We start from the raw sequence: 20,802 nt of genomic DNA on the forward strand, positions 1-20,802 counted from the left end.
GCATAATCTGGATGCATCCCATCTTTATGCCGCTTCTTAGCCAGCTTCCTTGCACTCAGAGAGGCTTCTCGCTTCTTGCTCGAGTTGGCACTTCGATGGCAGTCTTTCTCCTTAGCTCGCTGAGATGCAGTGCCAGGAATATTCATATGCAGCTGCTGTAGGATTGCAGTGGATGCAAGCAGGTTCCCAGTGTTGAAGCGTAGGACAGCTTCCGCTACAGCAGCTTGCACGGCAAAGAGAGAAGCATGCTGTTCTTTTGAGACTAAACTCCAAATCACTGAGTGAAGGCTCTCATTTGAATTCTGAGTCTTGCCTCGCTGGCATCTCTGGAGCAGAGATTTTTCGGATAGCCGCGTATATACAGGCAGCATTGCTTCTGCCACATGTTCTGGCAAGTTATAGTGGTGCCTGGGTTCAGGCTCTCCTTTTGCTTTTGCAGCATTGTGACGACACCATGAATTTTCGCCGTTTGGACACAGGCTGTGATCCGAACGTTCGTCAGTCGACGTGACATGCCTGTACGTCGCCATCACAGCCTTCTGCATGGCGTCCACATCACCGTCATTAGATTTTAGAGCCCAGCCATAATACATGCTGAGCCTGGTGATGAGCTCATTTGTCAGCCGGCCTCTCCCGCCAAGGCATTTCTTCCCCTCACCTTTCTGTTTCTGCACTAAATTACGCAGTGCCGTCCCCATGCGCTTTTGGACGTGATTGACACAGTCCTTCTTTTGGACATCAACAAATCCATAAACTTTTTCTTCTTGGATAGCAGTGAATGTGCGGCTGTCACCATCACACAAGATGGTCGTGTATCTCAATCCATGGCGTTCTAAAGATCTTCGAAACAGTGTGAGGCCAGCTTCAACTTCCATATGACCAGCTTTGCTGTCAGTATTTTTTTGGCACTGGTGTGCATCTTTCCATTTTGCATAGCCGTCAGAATCAGGCTTCGGTCCAAGTTCGCACCCTAAACAAAAGTTTGATAGCACAACATAGTCTAGTACGTACCCCGTGAAGAGCTCTACGACAGCACCGACGCCTATGTGAGAGGAGTGACCGCGAGTCATCCAAGTGCCGTCATAGCACACTGCTATGTTACCTCTATGACCAAAACATAGGTCCTCATACAGTGTGGCCACTTTCTGTGCACACTGGCTCATAGCGACCTCGGCCGCTTGCGTGGCAGCAGGTTTCAACGTTTTCTTCAAGTGGTGCTGATAAGTCCGGTGATGAATCCCACGGTGCGACAATCCCATTGCCGCAAATACATCATTCATGGCTGTCTGGCCATTTCCAGTAGACATCATCGCCCGCGTAGCCAAGAGGTTGATGTCGAATGGGTTGCACGTCTTCTTGCCATCAACTCGGGGCGAGCTCCATCCGGCCGCGACGTCTCCACAATTATTGCACACAACAGTCAGCTTCACTGCGAGGCCGTAGTCGCGATCACCCCTCACTACTTGCGCTGGTTCGTTGCACGTTTCACATCGTAGAACTTGAAGGAGCAAGTTGAGGGAGTTCAAGTTCACTATAATGTAAGGAGCGGTAGGCTGATCTGACGCTGACGCCGTCGCTGCACCGCTCGCCTCTGCGAAAGGCTCAACCTTCCGTGCTGTTGCCGGTACCGACGAAAGCCCCTCAAGTGCGGCCTTTTCACGAGCACGCGCTTCGCGCACTTCTCCGACACCGATAACATCGGAGTCTACTCTCACGCGGCTGGAGTCGACATCGCGCTCGTTGTCACGGCAAGCGTCCTCGCGCACCGCGCAGTTGCCGATAGCATCGCTGGTTATCATAACGCGGCCAGAGTCCACGCTGTCAGGGGAAGCAATCCCACGAACACCGCTGTCACCGATAACATCGACGTTCACGCTTACACGGCCGGAGTCCACACAGTGCACGTTTTGGGGGGAAGCGTCCTCGGTCACGACGGCGTTATCAGGCGATGTCAGGGCCCGATTGTTCCTCACATGCTCCTGCGGCGCAGTATCAGCTCCAACACGCTTTCTGCCCCTGCCTTTCTTTCGTGTACGGCCGAAAGCATGCAGAGATCGGTACTTCTTCGCACCGCCTGGCATAGTCAACCGCACGATCACGTTAGGCACAACACACGTTCGCAAGCGAAAAGACTTTTCAAAATGGCGGCATGTATGTAAAACTAGAGGCAGCGTTGGCAACACAAGCTTCCCTAGCCAATCACAGACTGCCATTTTGGTCACGTGCGCCAACCAACCAATAGACGCACACGCTGCGCATTATTTTGTCGTTGGTTTTTTCGCTCTCGCGTGATGAGCAGGGTTGCTTACAGAAAAAAAATGAAACGCTAGAAACAGGAGCTTTCAAACAAGACCAAAATGGCGGCGGTGGAGCGCGTAGTTCGCGGGCTACGGATGCTTGAAATAGGCGAGTTTAGACTTCAATTTAAAGGTCCGCGTGCGCGGATTCGCAATTTTGATCTCTTATAACTCATAAAATAAGCGTAATATTGAAACCAAAAGTTGCAGGTCGGTGCAGAAAGGTCTCGGGAACGCGAAAATGAAGAGATTGAAAATGCGATTTTCGGGCCGATTTTCGTCTTTCAAGTGCCGCGTCCCCCCTTAACAAGAATGGAAAGTTTCATGAATAATGATGGAAAACATCATGAACATTATTTGAATTAGTGTCCCCCCTTAAAGAAGCGAAAGTTTCATTCTTGCCTGGTTGGACCCCTGTATCATCCTTGATCAATTTAGTATTCAAGAATTTGCCGTAATCACCATGAACATGTCCTGAAATGTTTTTTCTCGTTTTCTCAAAACAACATTTTTGATGGTAGTGTAGTTTTGGAGTGACGATATCTCTGGTTCTACTCATCTTATTGCAATAATTCTTTTTTCGTAAGAAAGGTGGACAAATTGGGAGTGCAGTAGGCCTAAAATGTGAACAAATATCATTACAGAGACTTTGCAAAAGTAATAGTTTCTCCAGGTTTTCACAAATGCCTTCTGCTTACAAAAGTTTGAGATGCTGTAACTTTGGCATAAATCAGTTTAGAACATTTATTCTTGTAGCACTGCAACCTCTGATCATTCAACATCATTTTGATCCGCCAGTCTCCTTCATTAACAGCCAGCATTGTAGAGAGAACTTGCCTCCAAATTAGTCCATACAAAAAAGCATGAATTGCTTATATTTTGAAAAGTACATGTTGCATGGGAAAACCAATTGAATATTTGAAATCAGCATGTCAAAATACATACGTGATCGAAGTTTTATCAAATTGTGGCCACAAATAAAAAAAAATAAAATTTAAGTGGGGTGTCCCCCCTTAATGGCAACGAGTTAAACCGAAACTATGCAGTATATTATTCAGAACCATGACTGAACATTTTTACCAACATGTTTGTGTCAACAAAGAATGGTATGACATGCCTTAAGGTAAGCTTAACGTAAAACTACATAAACCTATACATTTTCACGATTATAGCTCACACATTACAGAAAATAATTCTAAAGCCCACACATCCTCTCAGCCAGCTGTGATTACCACTACTATAACAAGACCTTTCCTCCATAACCGTATACCGAACGCCAGCTAGCCCCTTATGCAGTGATAAGAGCTGCACCAGCGCACAACGACCAAAGTGGCCATGAAAGTGCGGTCCGTACCTTGACCTGTGGAGGCTTGAAGCCCTGCCCACCACCGTAGCCAGCACCAAACACCGGCAGCCCTTGGAAGCCGCCGGCAGCGTGGAAGCCCGGAAAAGGCGGCTCCCCCAGTGGGCCATGGGAGTCGTCGTCTGGGCGCATCTTGGGACGACCCCCGACAGGGAAGCCACAGTCCGAGCCGTCCAAAAGGCCCGAGTCCTGGCTGCCATTTCCCCTGGTGGCCATGGTCCTCAAGTCGACTGCAAGCACAACAGCAAACAACATGCTAATTATGAACTTTGCACTAGCCAGGGACATTACACTTTCAATATCACCCTTCAGGCATGGATTATGATAGACTGTTTATAAATGTGTCAAACCTACAAAACTCTATTCCAAAGCACTGGACACTCAGTTGCAAAAAGAAGGACTGGGAAGTAGGATGCTACTTTGAGTGTTTTCTAGCGAGTTGTCACAATTAGAGTACAGTCAAACCTCGATATATTGAACAGTGTGGTGATCACGAAATAGTTCGATATAGTGAAAATTTGATATATAAAATCATGTAGGAAACCGCATCAGAAACTTCTTAAAATCAATGAACCAAGGGCGTGATGGGGATCATTGTTTGGAGTGCGCGTTTGCTTGCAGCGAGCGCAAATAGCCTAGGCTGCGCCGACTTCATCAGTCGGGAGCAAGCGGTCGATTAGGCCACACGCAATTATCGTAAGCCGCGCCGACTTTGCCAGCGACGCTAAGTTGAAGTCTCGGTTTAAGTCACGAGTGTGGCAACATCACAGCTTATGGGAATTATAAGGAAGCCATTCTCCCACATAACCTACCCCTTTGCAGCAAAGCTTATTTGTCAGAGAGCAATGTTGGTTTCTAGGGAACTCATTTGTCAAATGGACAAATTGCAAAGCCTATATTCTAAGAGGCGAAGTTGTCAAGTTGATATGTCAAGGGGGACAAAATTAGCGTATAGCAGGGTTTTATTGTTTGGCAGCTTGCCCCCTTGATTTTCGCATGCAATCCAGCAAGAACAACAAGGTACGTACTTAGGGTGTCCTCGATGTTCATTTGGTTGATACGCAGAGCGTTCTCTACGTCTTCCTTCTTGAATCCCATATCGGTTAGGATACGGAACTGCTTACTGGCATAGATGAGGTCCTTGGTCAAAGGCTTGCCACCCTGTCAAGACAAAAACAAACAGCACCAATGGTCAACACAACGCAGCACATGGTGAGTCAGTGTCACTGTCACACACGGCACAGAACAATGCAGCTCAGAATTGGCCCGACCAGCCCGAAAATATTCCTTTAAAATCATGCAGGTTGATGGCCACCTCCGAAAATCCGCACCATAACGACTCGTTTTGCTCCATCTTGTTCCTGAACTGTCATAAGCACCTGGCCAATCCTAATGATAAGCTGCCGCTGTCAGAATCGCGCACACCAATATTCTCCACATTCAACTGTCTCTTTTGCTCCCCTTTCCCCTTCCTTAGCGGGGCGTGGCAGGAAGCGCACAGTTCAGCTTCAGCCCTGTGGCTTTCTGTAAATGACATTGTCTACTGGACCCCATTTTATTACCCCCCCATTGCAAAGCAGCTAGCAATTCCACTTGTGACCGCCCGATCAACATCAAGAGTGCCACCGTGGCATCGGGAAAACAGTCAAGCTCAAGGCAGATTGATTGAGTAATGGATTTTAATGGCGCAAGGGCCAGTTCTGGCCAAAGAGCGCCAAACACAATATGTAAGAATGATGGCAACAAAGAATGAAACATGGCTGTAAAGGGGCCTAAAATAGGTCTGTACATTCTGTGTAATTAGTCTGTAGTATAAGCGTACTATAACAATGGAAATGATTAGTGGTGTGTGCTATGATCATAAAATCTTTGCAGCTTTGACTAAGCTGACTAAGCTTTGACTAGCACTGGTGCCTCAACAGAGCCCTTGGATACAAAGGCCCAGAGGCACATACATGCTCCACAGATATGCTTGCATTGCAGCTGCAACCTCTAAGGGAAAGGTAGTGCTACAAATAACCTGGCCAAATGATCTTTAATGTGTGTGTTTCTGTAAGAAAAGTTAGAAAAGGCTTACTGCCAAGAAAAAATGCTCGGTGGAGGGGTACGTGCCCTCGATACAGGGAATTACTTTTTCCTCTCTCTTTCTATTTCAGGGCCCTGAATAAGAACGTGGCTAACTGCGAGACTATCACCCCATCTACTACATGTTGGAGGATCACTTACAGTGAGTAGGTGAGAGTGAGTCGCGTGGGTGTGCCCTATCCTCAATTGGCAAATAAGCACTTCTTTGTGTCTGCATTCTTCTGGACGGCAAAGGGCTCTTGCGTCCGAAATTTCAGACGTTCTTAGACATTGACTCTACAGGGTACGTGATGGTGCCGCGGAGCCGTTGGGTGTCCGGAAAGTCGGCCATTGACTGTAAACTCCTCCAGCCGACGACACGGCGTCAAAAGACGATTCCTTACTATCCCTCTCCGTTAAGCGAGGCAGCATTACCGCGACTTCCGTCCCCTTTCCATAATATTACAGCTAATTTTCCCTGATAGAAGCACAAATTTTCTCTGAGTATTTCCAGACTATTCAAAATCCCTGAGAATTTCCGGTTTTCCCGCTTAGTAGATGCCCTGCTGATCCCGTATTTATTCGAATCTAGGCCGATAGTTTTTTTTCAAATAATCATATTCCAAACTCTAGGGTTGGCTTAGATTTGAGGATTTATTTATTTATTTATTTCGGATACTTTCCTGGCCCGAAGGCATTACAGAAAGGAGTGGTAAGTGAACAAAAAAAGTACATCATTATACAATAATAGGTATTACAAAACGGCAGAAAATGCAGCAGTTTTGAAGTTGCCAACGTCAGAAATGGCAGCGATGGAGGGAGGAAGGTCGTTCCAGTCGGCGCTGGTTTTAGGAATAAAAACCATGACACATCTTTGTTCTAAAATATGGAACACCAACTTTAAACATGTGATCGAAACGGGATGAAATGTATGAAGGGCGAGTAATAAGATGATCCTTTAATAGTGGGTTGTGGTGATACAGCCTGTGGAAAAGACACAGTCTAAAACATTTACGGCGCAAGGAAAGCTCCGGCAATGTAAGTGTGTTTTTCATGGAAGTAATGCTGGCGTAACGGGAATAGTTAGATAAAACGTGCTGCGCGATTCTGGATGGATTCTAGAGTGTTTATCAGTGTGAGTTGATGGGGATCCCATACGGTGGATGCATATTCTAGCTTTGGTCGCACTAATGTTTTGTAGAGGGTAAGCTTTAACGGCATAGGCGCAGCAGAGAAATTTCGACGCAAGTATCCAAGAACCCGGTTAGCGTTATTAGTGACGTGTTTGATGTGCGTGGAGTTACGTGAAATATGGACACCTAGGTATTTGTACGAGTTGACGGATTCAAGAAAAGTATCGTGAAGTAAGTAAACACGCGTATTGTCAGTGTTAGTGCGGCTTGATACATGCATTGTTTTACATTTATTAACGTTTAGTCGCATGAGCCATTTATCGCACCAGTTGGATATGCTTCTAAGATCGTCTTGAAGCCTATCAGTATCAGTGTGGTTAGTTATTTTGCGATAAATGACGCAGTCATCTGCGAAAAGCCTGATAGATGAATGGGAAATGCATTTAGGAAGGTCGTTTATGTAAATGAGGAAAAGGAGGGGTCCCAGTACCGATCCCTGTGGTACACCCGATGTTACAAAAGTGCGAGAGGATGAACATTCAACGCGCCAGTTTTTCATGCAAACTGCTAAATATGGTGCATAGCTAGCGCCATCTAGAAAAGTCAGTATCGCAGCCGCTACTCGCGGTGCCAGCAGCCAACCGTACACAAGCGAGGTGGCCATTTTGACCTCCGTCGTGTCTACCGTATCGGTGTACGGCATGATGTTATCGCAATGGCAGCAAGCAGGAGATGCCACTACCGTGCCGCTTTCAGGCGAAAAGTTGTGATAGGCGCAAAGGCATCATCGAACCTTCAAGCCAGGCAGGACTTCGGCGTCGACGTGAAAACCGTCCGTCGTTGGAGGGGACAACGACAGCAGCAATGAGGATGGCATTTAGCGGACCAAAGAAAGGCCGTCACCACGAAGTGGAGACAGTTTTGGCCGACTTTGTTCGGACGCAGAGAGCAGCTGCCCTTCCAGTGACAACAGAAGTAGTCCAAGCGAAAGCTAGGGAACTTTCGATGGAGCGAGGCCTAACGCCAAAGGATTTCAAAGCCAGCTGGGGCTGGCTTCAGAAATTCATGAAGCGCTTTGGCTTCAGCATCCGACGTCGCACTTCCGCCAACCAGAAGCTGCCAAGCAATTTAAAAACTGATAGCTTTTCAGCGCTACCTGCTGCAAAAGAGAGAAGCGGCAGTCCACAACCTTGGGCAAATCGGCAACACCGACCAGACGGCTGTGTATTTTGATATGCCAGTGGTGTACACCGTGAATGAAAAAGGCGCCAAGGAGGTGAAGGTGCGCTCTGCAGGCTACGAGAAGCAGCGCACAACTGATGGACATAAACTCCCTCCTTATTTGATATTTAAAAGGAAGACACTGCCTGCTCGAGAAACTTTCTCAAGAAATGTCATTGTGCGGGCAAATGAGAAAAGGTGGATGATGGGTGCGATGGTGGAAGAGTGGGTCAAGATTGTGTGGCGACGGCATCCAGGAGCCCTTTCGACAAAGAACTCACTCCTTGTCGTCAACTCTTACCGCGAGCACTTGACCGACAACGTGAAGGCAGCGCTCGCCCAAGCGAACACGGACCTCGCTGTCATACCAGGCGGCATGACGGGCCAGTTGCAGCCACTTGATGTCTGCATCAACAAACCTTTCAAGGATCGTCTGCAGAAATATTACACGGGCTGGTTGACTGACAAAGACTACATGCTAACGGCAACGGGCCGCATCAAACGTGCATCGCCATCGCAGCTGGCGGGCTGGGTAGCTGCAGCGTGGGACAACATCCCAGGTACTTTGATCGTGCGCGCCTTTAAAAAGTGCAGCATATCTAATGCGCTTGACGGTACCGAAGATAGTGCACTGTTTGAAGGGGACAGTGACAAGGAACACAGCAACGAGTCTAGCAGCGACGACGACGTTGAATGAGCTCTTCACGTTCAGATTGAATAAATGCTGTTTGCATTTTGCGAACGCTGTCCTCGCTTTTTTGTTCGACATACATTCGAGGTAAATATATATACTTTTTTTCTGTTGGCTTCGGACTTTAGGGGGTCGGCTTAGAATCAGGGTCAGCCTAGATTCGAGTAAATACGGTATATTGTTAAAATCGACGTTGCTATAAATGGGTTCGACGGTACCGTCTAGACGAAGCGGTGTCCAAATGGGCATGTTGCCTCAGCCATGGTCCGAGCACAGAGCATCGGTTCAAGCCCCAGGATCCCCTTTTCCCCGAACAAGGCTAAGCCGCACACAAACGCGGGAGGCTGCAACCCTCGTGTGCTCGGGTATGTGGTATCGCAAAACACAGTTGTTTGTCACACACCGTGGTACCACACTAAACACCTGCTGACGCAGACGCCCCTGCGCGGCAAGCTCGAGGCAGATTGACGGCTGAGGAGTGCGCACCTGTTTAGCAGGCCCACCCCAGGTGGAGGTGTCGATTTGCCCGTCAGCCCACGAAGGCTTGGGCTTGGAGGCCCAGTACGCCTGGTCAGGAGGGGCATTGCCCCAGGCGCCCTTGTTATGATCCTCCCAGCTGGAGTCTCCCCAGTTGGCGCCATTGCCTCCCCGAGGGCCCTTGTTGCCTCCGCCGCCCCACACTCCTTCCTTTGGCATCCGCAGCATGCCCGGTGGAGCACCACCTCCACTGCAGATAGACTTCACCGAAGGCATGTCCTTCCAGTGTGACACCTGAAGGCGTAACGACGCTCTTACCTTGCTGTTGTGGCACCATTATAACAGACACTCTACGTGCCATCAACCACAATGCACAACCAAATGGGACACTTTCTCAATTAGAGAAAACCACAATTGAGGTTTTTTAGCGCACCAAAAGGGACGCTGAAAGAGTGTAGGTTTGGGCGTGTTGGTATTCCATAACTGAGGTTATTTAGCGTCCCTTTTCGTGCACTAAAAAACCTCAGTTATGGAATACCAACACGCCCTAACCTTCGCTCTCTCTTTCAAGTCAACTCAAGTTGCTAGCAAGATCACCAAGAGTACAGGGCTCAGAAAGCAGAGCATGCACATGTTCAGAGACACCATTCCCTTGACATGGGTCAGCAAACCGGATAACGGTGCAACCAATCACTCCACCAGCAGTTCTCTAACACACCAATACAGGTGTTTTGGTGAAAACAGCCAATCAGGAACATTGCTTTCAGTTCTCTTTAATCTATGTTTGTTCCAACGAGAGGTACGAGTAACAGCCACCACCGCAGAAACCACCATGCAGCACCCACAGCTCTCGGAAAGCAGGGCATGCACACGTTCAGAGGCGCCATTCCCTCGACATATGTCAGCAAATCGGATAGCGATGCAACCATTCACTCAACCAGCAGTTCTCTAAGCCGATTAGGAACATTGCTTTGAGTTTCTTTTTGTCTACGTTTGTTCCAACGAGAGGCACAAGTAGCAGCCCCCACCGCAGAACCCACAGCCCTCGGAAAGCAGGGCATGCACACGTTCAGAGACACCATTCCCTTGACATGGGTCAGCAAATCTGATAACAGTGCAAACATTCACTCAACCAGCAGTTCTCTAACACACCCATACAGGTGTTTTGATGAAAACAGCCAATTAGGAACGTTGCTTCCAGTTCTCTTTAATCTATGTTTGTTCCAACGAGAGGTACGAGTAACAGCCACCACCGCAGAAACCACCATGCAGCACCCACAGCTCTTGGAAAGCAGGGCATGCACACGTTCAGAGGCACGATTCCCTCGACATATGTCAGCAAATCGGATAGCGATGCAACCATTCACTCAACTAGCAGTTCTCTAACACACCCATACAGGTGTTTTGGTGAAAACAGCCGATTAGGAACGTTGCTTTGAGTTTCTTTTTGTCTATGTTTGTTCCAACGAGAGCCACAAGTAGCAGCCCCCACCGCAGCACCCACAGCCCTCGGAAAGCAGGGCATGCACACGTTCAGAGACACCATTCCCTTGACATGGGCCAGCAAATCTGATAACAGTGCAAACATTCACTCAACCAGCAGTTCTCTAACACACCCATACAGGTGTTTTGATGAAAACAGCCAATTAGGAATGTTGCTTCCAGTTCTCTTTAATCTATGTTTGTTCCAACGAGAGGTACGAGTAACAGCACCCACCGCAGAACCCACCTTGCCCTGTCGCGTAGGGTTGCCCCAAAGGGCAGTGCCGTCATCATAGTTGGTCACTGGCCTACGCGACGGCGGTGGTGATGGTTCCTCCCAGCCAGACGGCTCTCGCTTGCCGTTGGGTCCGCCCACGGGCGACCAGGTCCCCACACTGGGAGGGGGCCCGGCCCCCTTGGGCCCGCCGCCCCATGCGCCACTGGGGCCGTCGTCCATGCTGTGCGACGGCCGGCCACCACCCCAGACACGGCCCTGTGAGTCACGGTCGTCGGGCCCACCCCAACTGGAACCTGGGGGAGGGGGCGGCCCACCACTCCAGTGCTTTTCTCCTCCGCCTCCGCCACCGCCACCTCCTCGGTGGTGCTCCCCGCCCCACGAGGGAGGGCCCTCGGGCGGGGGGCGGGGGCCACCTTGCTGGGACGGGGTCGGCACACCGGTCCACATGTTCGAAGGAGGCGGCTCATCCTCCTCGCCCCAGGTTCCCCCAATGTGGCTGGTCGGGGTGTGGCTGCCCCAAGGCTGCTGCTGAGAGCACTGGCTTGAACCCTTTGCGGACAAACGTCAACATGTAGTCGCACTTTCACGTGTTTAAAATATTGAATTACCCATAAAATGATAGGTACCAAATATGCACAACCAAGGTATCTGTCGACAAGACGTAAACGATGTATAGTACCGTACTTATTCAAATCTGGCCGATAGTTTATTTCAAACAATCATATAGGGTCTCTTTTCAAACGAAAAGTTGTGCTAGCTGCATAGGCATGAGCATCGTCAGACAGTCAAGCCAGCCGGGACTTCGGCAATGATGAGAAAAATGTCCATCGTTGGAGGGAGAAACGGGAAACGCTTTTTGTGTGCGCCGGCTGCAACGAGGAGACGACAGCGACAAGGAAGATAGCGACATACCATGAGCTCGGTATGTTCACATTCAATAAATGGGGCTTTCATTTTATTAACAATGTCCTATCTTTACTGTTTGGCCTACATTCGAGGTAAATACCCTTTCGGGGGTCGGCTTAGAATTGGGTTCGGCCTAGATCAAGAGTAAATACGGTATGTACCGTATAAATGCACGTATGGGCTGCCCCCGTGTACGAGCCACCGCACCCAGTTTTTGCTAAATATGTATCCAGAAAAAAGGAAAACAAAAAACCTCAGGGCCCTTCCACTCTGTGAAGAAGAATGACCAACGAAGCTCAGTATGTGGGCCCCTAATTGCGAACTGCACCTCTGCCGCAGGTTGGCTTAGTATTGTACGATCTTTCCGATCGGCCGACGTGTGGGGCGTGCTTACAGCCTGCGTCACCTCTACTGTGCCTCGGCCTTGCAGTGGACTATCTTCGGGATTTTTTTGCACAAGCGGACACAACAATGGGGAAAGTAGCTCTTAACAACGTCTTAAATATTAAAAAAAAAATTTAAAATACTCGACCTCGTTTTCAAAATGAGGGGTGGATATGCGAGCTTCCAGGCTCCGCCAACACATGGCGAACTCGCGCTATTGAACTTGTGCTATCCATGTCAGCATTCACATCACCAACTCTGGTTTTGTGCATTGTTTGGCCATTTGCACATGCTCCGCACGGCGTTTGGCTCTTTTGTGATGTTTGCTCGTTTTCATCCGGCCATGCGGGCAGCACGATGGGCAAGCACCTAAACAGCTACACGGCTGGGTATAAGCTGGAAGTGCTAGAGTTTGCTCTCGCATATGACAAGCGTACTGTCAGCACGAAATTCGACATGGATGAGAAGTGCGTTCCACGATGTTGTAGTCGGAAAGAAGCTTTGAAGGCAAACCATGCAAGCTTCCCGAATTCAAAGAAGAACTGCTCTGCTATGTGATGAAAGTGAGAAACAATGGCTATGCGTTCACAATGAACATGCTGCGCATGAAGACTCAAGCCATGGCACGAGCAAAATGTGCACCGCATGAGGATTTCAAAGCTAGTGCCAGCTTGGATTTTTTGAAGGGGAAGAGCCTATCCTTTCGGCAAAGGACCACGCTGAGCCAGCGGCTTCCAGGCGACTGCACTGACAAGGTACTTAGCTTTCAGAACTATGTTATTGGCCAGCGCCACAAACACAATTACATAATATCCCAAATAGTGAGCGCTGACTAGACTCCTGTGTGGTTTGACTCCCGAAAACTGCAGTTGAAGTTGAAGGCAAGAAGATGGCTGCCGTGCAGACAGGCGGTGCTGAGCAAAAACATTGCACAGTGATGCTTTGCATTACTGCGAACAGGCGGAATCCCCATACGTTGCAGCGAAAAGGAAAAGAACTCCCAACAAAGTTTTTCCCAAGAGGCTCGTAGTTCGAGTCCAACAAAAGGGCTTGAACGATGACCTCATGCTCCACTGGGTGAGAACTGTTTGGCAGAACCGCCAAGAGAAGGCTTGTTGGCTAAACGGTCAATTTTGGTCTTGGACACCTTCTGCGGTCACTTGACGAATATGGTCATGCGCCGTGTCTCAGCACAGGCATGGCTGATCCAGTGGCTGCATGCTGCAACCAGTGGCCATCAGCGTGAATTGGCCTTTTAAGGCTGACTTCTGCAGGCAGTACAAGGAATGCAGAACATGCAGCGGCCACGAGCAGACGCCAACTGGAGAACTGAAGAGGTGCTTGCGATTGCACTTATCTGGATCCTGTCCGCGTGGAGCTCAGTGTCGACGGACAGCGTATCCTGAAGGTTTAAAGTCGCCGGGATCAGCTTGGACGGCGACGAAGATGACTTCTTGTGGGAGAGTGCGCACCGCCACAAAGCACCAGTTCAGAGTCTGAGGACTCGGCAAGCGAGAACGAACGAGCATTATGGCAACTCTGCCATGTCGTATACTGCAATAACCACTCTTCGTTCACCAATTGGTACATTACTTTTACTCGAGAAAAAATTTTTTGACGCATCGCGTGTATGGGCCGCACCTTAAAAACTGGTCCTCACAGCTTGAAAAAAAATTTACAGCCCTTACGCACGTCTCCAGTATGTAGGCTGACAAAACGTTCCACACCTTGGAGGGTGTGCTCGACTGTTACGCATCCCCTGATGTTTTCCCAGCATGGCTCTCGCATCTCCTGTAATCCGGCTTCGCTGTGTAGCTTAGTGCCAGCGGATGTTGGTGCAGTTGCAGCGTATCAAGAGAGGTGGTGCAAGCGTTGCGCTAACCGTGGGGTTATTCAGCCACGACAGGAAGTAGGCTCACGAGGCCTAGGAGCAGGACACCGGAATGGATGAACACGATCGTTCGAACAAGCCACTGTTCACATGACTGCACACACGAACGACCAGGCGTTGGAGTCCAGCATGGGGCGAACATACAGTCGAACTTGATAACGATACCGGGTTTAACAATATGTCGGTTACAGTCGACGACCAATAATTCCGACTCCCTGGAGAACATAAATAAGTCCAAACTATCAAATGTCTTGAAAAAAAATTTTACCAATTTTACCAAGAAAATGTCACTTTATTTACACTGTAAGGCCCCCTGTGCAAGGAACAAGCGGTCGATGCATTGCTGAAAGCACTTCCAGCCAGTATTTCTGCCAGAGTTGAGTTGCGCTGTACACCAATGGAAGGACTGCAAAGGCTTGTCAGATCCACACGTGGATGGGAGCATACGGCACATCATCCGTGCAAGAGTTGCTGTTTGATGGTGGGAGAACTTGCACAATTATTTCGTTATCATTCAATTCAGCGAACGTCGACGTCTGCCAAGTCTTCAAATGCAACGGTGGCAGGAATCGGCACACGTCAGCCTAGCAGGTCATCAATGATGTCTGCATTTGCGTCGTTGTGGCAGGCGGCACTTCAGCCTCTTCACTTGCGGGGTCAGGCTCGTTCAGACTGCTAGGGCACCGTTGGTGCTATTTGATGCGGCCCGTCTAATAACTTCACGAGAAAGACTTCTTGGAGCCAGCTGAGCGCTGTCTGGAACACAAACTAAACAAACAAGCACAGCATGGCAGAACGCTGTCCGGAAGGCAAACTCAACAAACAAAATTGTGATAGCGGGCTATGCGCAGGGGTTCTGGAACAGGATGTCATGATCACGATGCTGATGCAACCTCACAATTCAGACGCAAAGCATTTAAATCTCCGAGGCATAAAGCACCGACCAAGGATAGGCCTCAGAGAATACTGCCTAGCGTGTAATCTCTGAGGACATACATGATCTCTCGTCGAGTTTGCCAGAGGAGGTAATGGCGGCAGAGTCAGTCTACGCTACAGGCACAGACGGAGTCCGGATAATGGAATGTAGGGTTGGCGACTGTCCAAAATGTCGGTCATTTTCGCGCATTAAGTCTATGGGGCCACTGGCGGTGCCGCGAAGCTGTCCGAATTACCAAGCATGTCCAGATTATTGGTGTCCAATTTATTGGTCGGTGACTGTATAACAATGAGACGCTGCTGCAACATGAACTTTCGTATGTATTCCATAGTGAAATAATCCGCTTACTACAATGCCGCATTACCGGTTTTGGCAATTGAACATTGGTACTGGAAAATCCTGTGTTCCGGGAACATATGAACCAGCAGAAAATGAGCGCAACTTTAGTGGGTCATATTGCGTATTCTCGATTACAAATGTTGGCGCCAGGAAAACGTAGGTAACGGGAACGCATCGAGGTTCTACTGTATAACGCAAAGGTGCAGTAGTTGGACAAAGAACTTTAGGCACGCTAATATAAGACGAAATAGAGTAGCTGAGGATTATTAACAGGTAAAGTGCAAGTTCGCAAACCTCGCCTTCAGGCATGGCTTCACAACAGCGCAAACATTGCCTCATAGTGTGGCTTTTCCGCACTGTCGCACGTGCTGCAGTAAAGCCACAGTATTATGCGAAATTCATGCTGCCGTGAAGCCACACCTAAAGGCAAAATTCACATGTTAGGTGAAGGGCAACTTCGAGGCTAAGGATTCTGGGAAAAAAAAGAAAAGAAACCTTATATTTTAATAGTCGAAACCTGTCATAACGAAATCCCCACAACAACGAAATATTTTCGCATCTTCGGCAAATGCCCATTGGATTCAATGAATTCTGTACCAATGCATTCTGTAACTTGCCGGAAATTCACCCCGCATATTACCTACTCGAGCAAGACTAGCAGGCTCCAAAATGTACTCAAATGCGCAGCATGGAGAGCCACGGATTGGGCAGTGACTGAGCCACCGTTCGGAAGTATGCATCCCTTGCTTCAAGAATGCTGGTTTTGATGCCACTTGACAGGCAATGCGTGCAGATTTGGCGCCGGACGTAGATTTGAGCAAAGGGGCTGCAATCTTGATTGACTGCCTTCAGGTATATGAGGTAAGATCACGATCACTACTACGGGCAACAGCGTACACTGGAGAAATGACGCTGCGTGTGTGGAGCACTGCTGCGGTGCGTCCAGTGCAGAGTTACACGAAATCTTGCCAATGTGATCGTATTCCAAAAGCAACTGACCAAGAATACTCCTCCGCCGCAGTTCTGCCACTGCTGATGGACGCATGCGATGCACTTCGTGCTGGTAGCAATGCGGTTCCATATCCTCGATCAAAGCTTGCCAACGTGGGTTAACGGAATTTTGACAGTAAAGTTTCCTTCTGTGGCGCATTACTTATCTGTGCTGTCTCGTTTTGTAACAACGAAATTCTTGCGTTTCTTTTTTCTTTTTTTCCCGTGTTACCCCGCCGATTTCGTTATTGTGAGGTTCAACTGTAAACACTGCAACAGGGCTTCTTCGGGGCGGCCATATGTGCACTGCAACAGCCCCCCTTTTTTGTGTGTGCGTTTGCTCCCACACAGCCAGCAATATAATTGGTTTGGTTTGAATATTCGTGTTTAATAGAATGTTTGAAAATCTTCAAATACCCAGATTTCTAATCGAATACTAAACTCATTTGATACACACATACGTAAGTGTTACCTGCAACTTTTGCCCATTCAATTTGATGATGACACAATGCCATTCAATAGCATTCAATGCCATTATTTGCCTTCTTACCTGTGCTGACTGAGGTGGGTTGGGCTGCTTGTTGCCACCGGCTCTTGCACTACGCATGTTGTTCTCCCAGACCTCGGTGCCGTTGTTGACGGGTGCCCTCCAAGGTGCCCCTGTGGGTGGCTCTTTGGTCCCTGGCGACATCGGCACATCCCAGGGCGTGTCTTGGTTTATAGGCTGCAGAGACAACAAACCGGTGTTCCCAGCTCACATCAAGACCATGAACAAATGTAAACCAAGGTTCACCATGCGGGGTAGAAAGATGCTCTCTCAGCGTACTATTCCTTTATAAATGAAGGAAGTACTGTATTTACTCGAATCTATCGCGCACTTTCTTCCCACAAAAACGGGTCCAAAAAATGGTGTGCACATTAAAATTGAGTATGAGCCTAAATCTGTGTTACCACATCACCATTTCAAAATGGCCACCTCAAATGCACTTCGAGCCTAGCTGCCGTAGCTTCCTCCACGTGCTGTAGTACCTATGCTTAGGTTAGTCCACCGTCTTCCCGTTTTCTGCTTTTGCTCTTGCTCTATCAGCATGGAAGTGCCGACTGCGAAGACACGCCGAGTGTTCATCATGATGCCGCAATTAAAAGGAAAGTGACCGTGTGCGCTGAGACGGGCGGAAATCGGGCCGCATCACAGGCTCTAGAAACTTGCGTGCGGGACTGGCGCGTGCTACGTAGGCACGGCCGTGGGGCCCCTAACTTGAAAGTGATCTGCGATGTGGAGACTGTCTATGCACCTAGGCACACTGCGTTGTTTTCTCACCGCTTAGTTCACATTGAAACAAGAGGCAAAGGCCAATTCGATCACTTCTGCTACCGCACCTCCTCACTCCAGCATTCTCATAAAATGTTTCCGGTCATTGAGTGAGACAAGTTCGCGTTTGCATCTGCGCGCGTGGCACCATGCTTGTTAATTTAGTTAGGAAGCAAAAGTCCAAACGTTTATGAGGCCTATAAAACTACTATCCTTACTTTTAGTATAGCTGCCTACTAATTTGCTGTCACAATCGATGCTTTGCTTTTTGGGCAAAACTGGGACTTTTTTTATTAATCACAACTTTAGTGCATTGGGAGTAAATCTTTGTTTTTCCAAATGAGAGGAAGTTCTATTTCTGTATGAAATAATTAGGTGCGCAGTACTGTAAAGGACTTTTCTTTTTTTAGGTCACGGCAAACGGGTGCGCGTTAGAGTCGAGGGCATTCTTCTTTTTTGTCACGGAAAACGGGTGCGCTTTACAATCTAGTAAATACAAAGGCTACAGCTATCCTCTCGTTAAGAAGAGAGAAATTTTCCAGGCTCACGCAAGAATACAACACTTGTCACTACAGGAACGAAATTTCGAGAAAGCCAAGGTCAACGGCCATATTGGTAAAGCAGAAGGCATGCGGTACAATTCCGCCCGAGATCAAGCTTGCAACTAATTGTACAAGCTGCAATGATGCTTCCGGCAAGCTCTATCGGGTACATCATGCCATGTGGTCACATACAGCTAAATGTGACCAACAGCCACATCCAACAAGCTGCATCACATACTTTGGGACTGAGGTATGCCCCAGCACCTTTGTGCGGGCTTTCACCTGTTCTGCCCTACCTACTCCTCTCCCTTTCCACTCGCCCCAACTGTTGGTGGTGGTCCCCGCTGTCGGGAGAGCGAGTGCAAGAACGCTCCTGGAAAGCACCGGATACGTACGTTTCCCCCTCGTCCGTCAGCCCCCTTTGTTAAGCTCTCGGACTTGAGCTTGCCTAAGGCACGCAAGGCGAGGGCATACATCCTGTAGATCCCTTTCCCGAAGCTAAGCTGAAAAGCGGTGCCTACTGCTCGTGCACAATCTTAACACACTGAGCAGCACTTATCGGAGGCCCAAGCCGAAGAAGACTGCCCGAGCTCTTGCGAGTGGGCCTACTGGTTATCGCTAGAGCAAGCAGCGCAGCCGAAGAGACTTTTCCTAGCGCCGTGCTGCTAGGAATCGTATGCTGCTTGTCCTACCAGACACCGCAGCATACAATAGGGATTGCTGTAGATGTGATTTCCCCATGTGATTTTACGCATCCAAAAACCCCATAATCAGCTGTATGCCTTTTGATTTCTTTTGTACAAGCCTGGTCAATAGCGTTCTCAAATTTCTTATCTCCCCTTTTCCCTCCTCTCTTCTACTTCAGGAAGCAAAGCTTCTGGCAAGCATGCACATTATCGAAAGAAGCTGAAAAGTGTTTCTCACCGACTGGCCCCAACCCTCGCTGAAAGCCGCCATCCGTCGCAGTTCCGACATCGGCTCTTCCAAGACGTTGCGTGTGGCCACTGTGGTGCTCTTGGGGTCCGATGCTTCGGCACCCTTGGTGGCGGTGCCCTGACCCCAGTTGCTTGCTGCTGCCGCTGCTGCTGTCGGCTTGGTTGGGGAGCTTGCACCACCTGCGTCCCCACCAGCATTTGGCCCACCGGTAGCGTATTCGGGCCCACGCGTGCTTGCAGCACCGCCCCACTGGGCTGCCCCGGAACCCCAGCCCCCCTGGGGTCCAGGCGGCGGCGCACCCCAGCCTGTGGCTGGGGCAGCGGCGCCGTTGTTGAGCGAGCTTTCGCCTCCGCCCAGCAGGCCGAGGCGTGGAGGCCGACAGTTGCGCGACGATTGTGGCGGATGCGACGAGGGTTGCGACGTTGCCTCCTCAGATCCCCCAACAGCGCCCAGTAACTGGTCTGCACCTTCGGAGGTGCTGTCGTTGGAGGGCTGTGCGGCAGAGAAAGAATAAGCAAACATTACACACACACACTAATGATTAAGTCTATGCTCTTTCTCAATACAGTTAAACTGCCGATATAACAAACCTCGATTTAAAGGGGCGCTGAACCACCGCTCGGGCTTAGTGAAATAACACAGACTGCAGGTAGTACAGTCAAACCTCGATATATCGAACACGGATATATCGAATTATTGCGTATATCGAACACTTTCTATATCACATGGAAAATCGCATGCATTTTTAATTTTTTATTTCGAACGGGGCCGGATGTAAAATGGATATATCGAACTCCGCCGCCCCAGACCAAGTGCGCTCTGTTCACAGGAGGCGAGCTTTCCCGCAACACTCTCCAAAATAGCGGCGGCGCGATGGGCGTTCCAGACTGCTGCGTACGACAGCTCCCACATCGGTTGCGCCGAGGGCGCCATTTGAACGTAGCGGCGTACACACGCGGCGGCTTGGAGCCAGCTACGGCCGGTCTGGGCTGGTCTCGAGGGGAGCGCGCGCTTCTCTAAAGCGCGCGCTCCCCGGCCGTGAGCCAGCCCGGCCGCCTCAATCACGCGCGCCCGCGCCCCCGCCGTGCGCGCGTGATCGAGGCGGCCGTGGAGCCAGTTGGAGCGCTTTGTCGGTGCTGAGCCACACAGCATGTGCATTGAGGTCTTCGTTGGCGGTGACGACAGCACCGGAACAGTGGCGGAGTTAACAGACGTGGAGATCGCGGCAGAAGCGACTGCTGAGCGGCCAAACGAAGACGCTGCCGAGGCTGATCCAGCAAGCGCTGATGTTGCCCCGCTCCCGACTGCAACTGAGGCTGTAGCTGCTTTGGCCGTTGTACGCCGCTACTGCGGCGCAATAGAAGGCACTGGACCGTCTCTTGTGGACCGTTTGGACTATGTTGAGGACGCCGTGGTCAAGCACGCGGTTGCCAATATGAAGCAGGCTACGCTGCTTCAGTAGTTTCAGCGAACGAAATAAATACTACTATGTTTGAAGCTTTATGTGAGTATCTATTGCGCCACGATTGGTTCATTGATTGATTTGTGCTAGTTTTTGACGCGTTTTCTACGTGATTTTATATATCGAATTCTGGCTAT

The 20,802-nt window shown here is 49.4% G+C and overlaps 1 protein-coding gene across 9 annotated transcripts in view; it reads right to left on the reverse strand.

Moving 5' to 3' along the window:
- gw (trinucleotide repeat containing adaptor protein gawky) overlaps positions 1 to 20,802 on the reverse strand; it is a 49,851-nt gene that overhangs the window by 16,450 nt on the left and 12,599 nt on the right. For 3 of the 9 annotated variants that reach the window (XM_065454194.2, XM_065454190.2, XM_065454191.2), the window contains 6 exons: positions 19,192 to 19,695; positions 16,964 to 17,137; positions 10,964 to 11,515; positions 9,256 to 9,540; positions 4,689 to 4,821; positions 3,652 to 3,890 (listed from right to left, as the gene is read on the reverse strand). In XM_065454194.2, coding sequence (XP_065310266.1) covers positions 3,652 to 3,890; positions 4,689 to 4,821; positions 9,256 to 9,540; positions 10,964 to 11,515; positions 16,964 to 17,137; positions 19,192 to 19,695 — 1,887 coding nt within the window. The remainder of the gene's footprint in view (positions 1 to 3,651; positions 3,891 to 4,688; positions 4,822 to 9,255; positions 9,541 to 10,963; positions 11,516 to 16,963; positions 17,138 to 19,191; positions 19,696 to 20,802) is intronic. The other 6 variants (XM_065454193.2, XM_065454192.2, XM_070524214.1 and 3 more) reach the window with 6 other exon arrangements.

The sequence above is a fragment of the Dermacentor albipictus genome, chromosome 8 (genome assembly GCF_038994185.2).
Source record: "Dermacentor albipictus isolate Rhodes 1998 colony chromosome 8, USDA_Dalb.pri_finalv2, whole genome shotgun sequence".
Lineage (NCBI taxonomy): Eukaryota > Metazoa > Arthropoda > Arachnida > Ixodida > Ixodidae > Dermacentor > Dermacentor albipictus.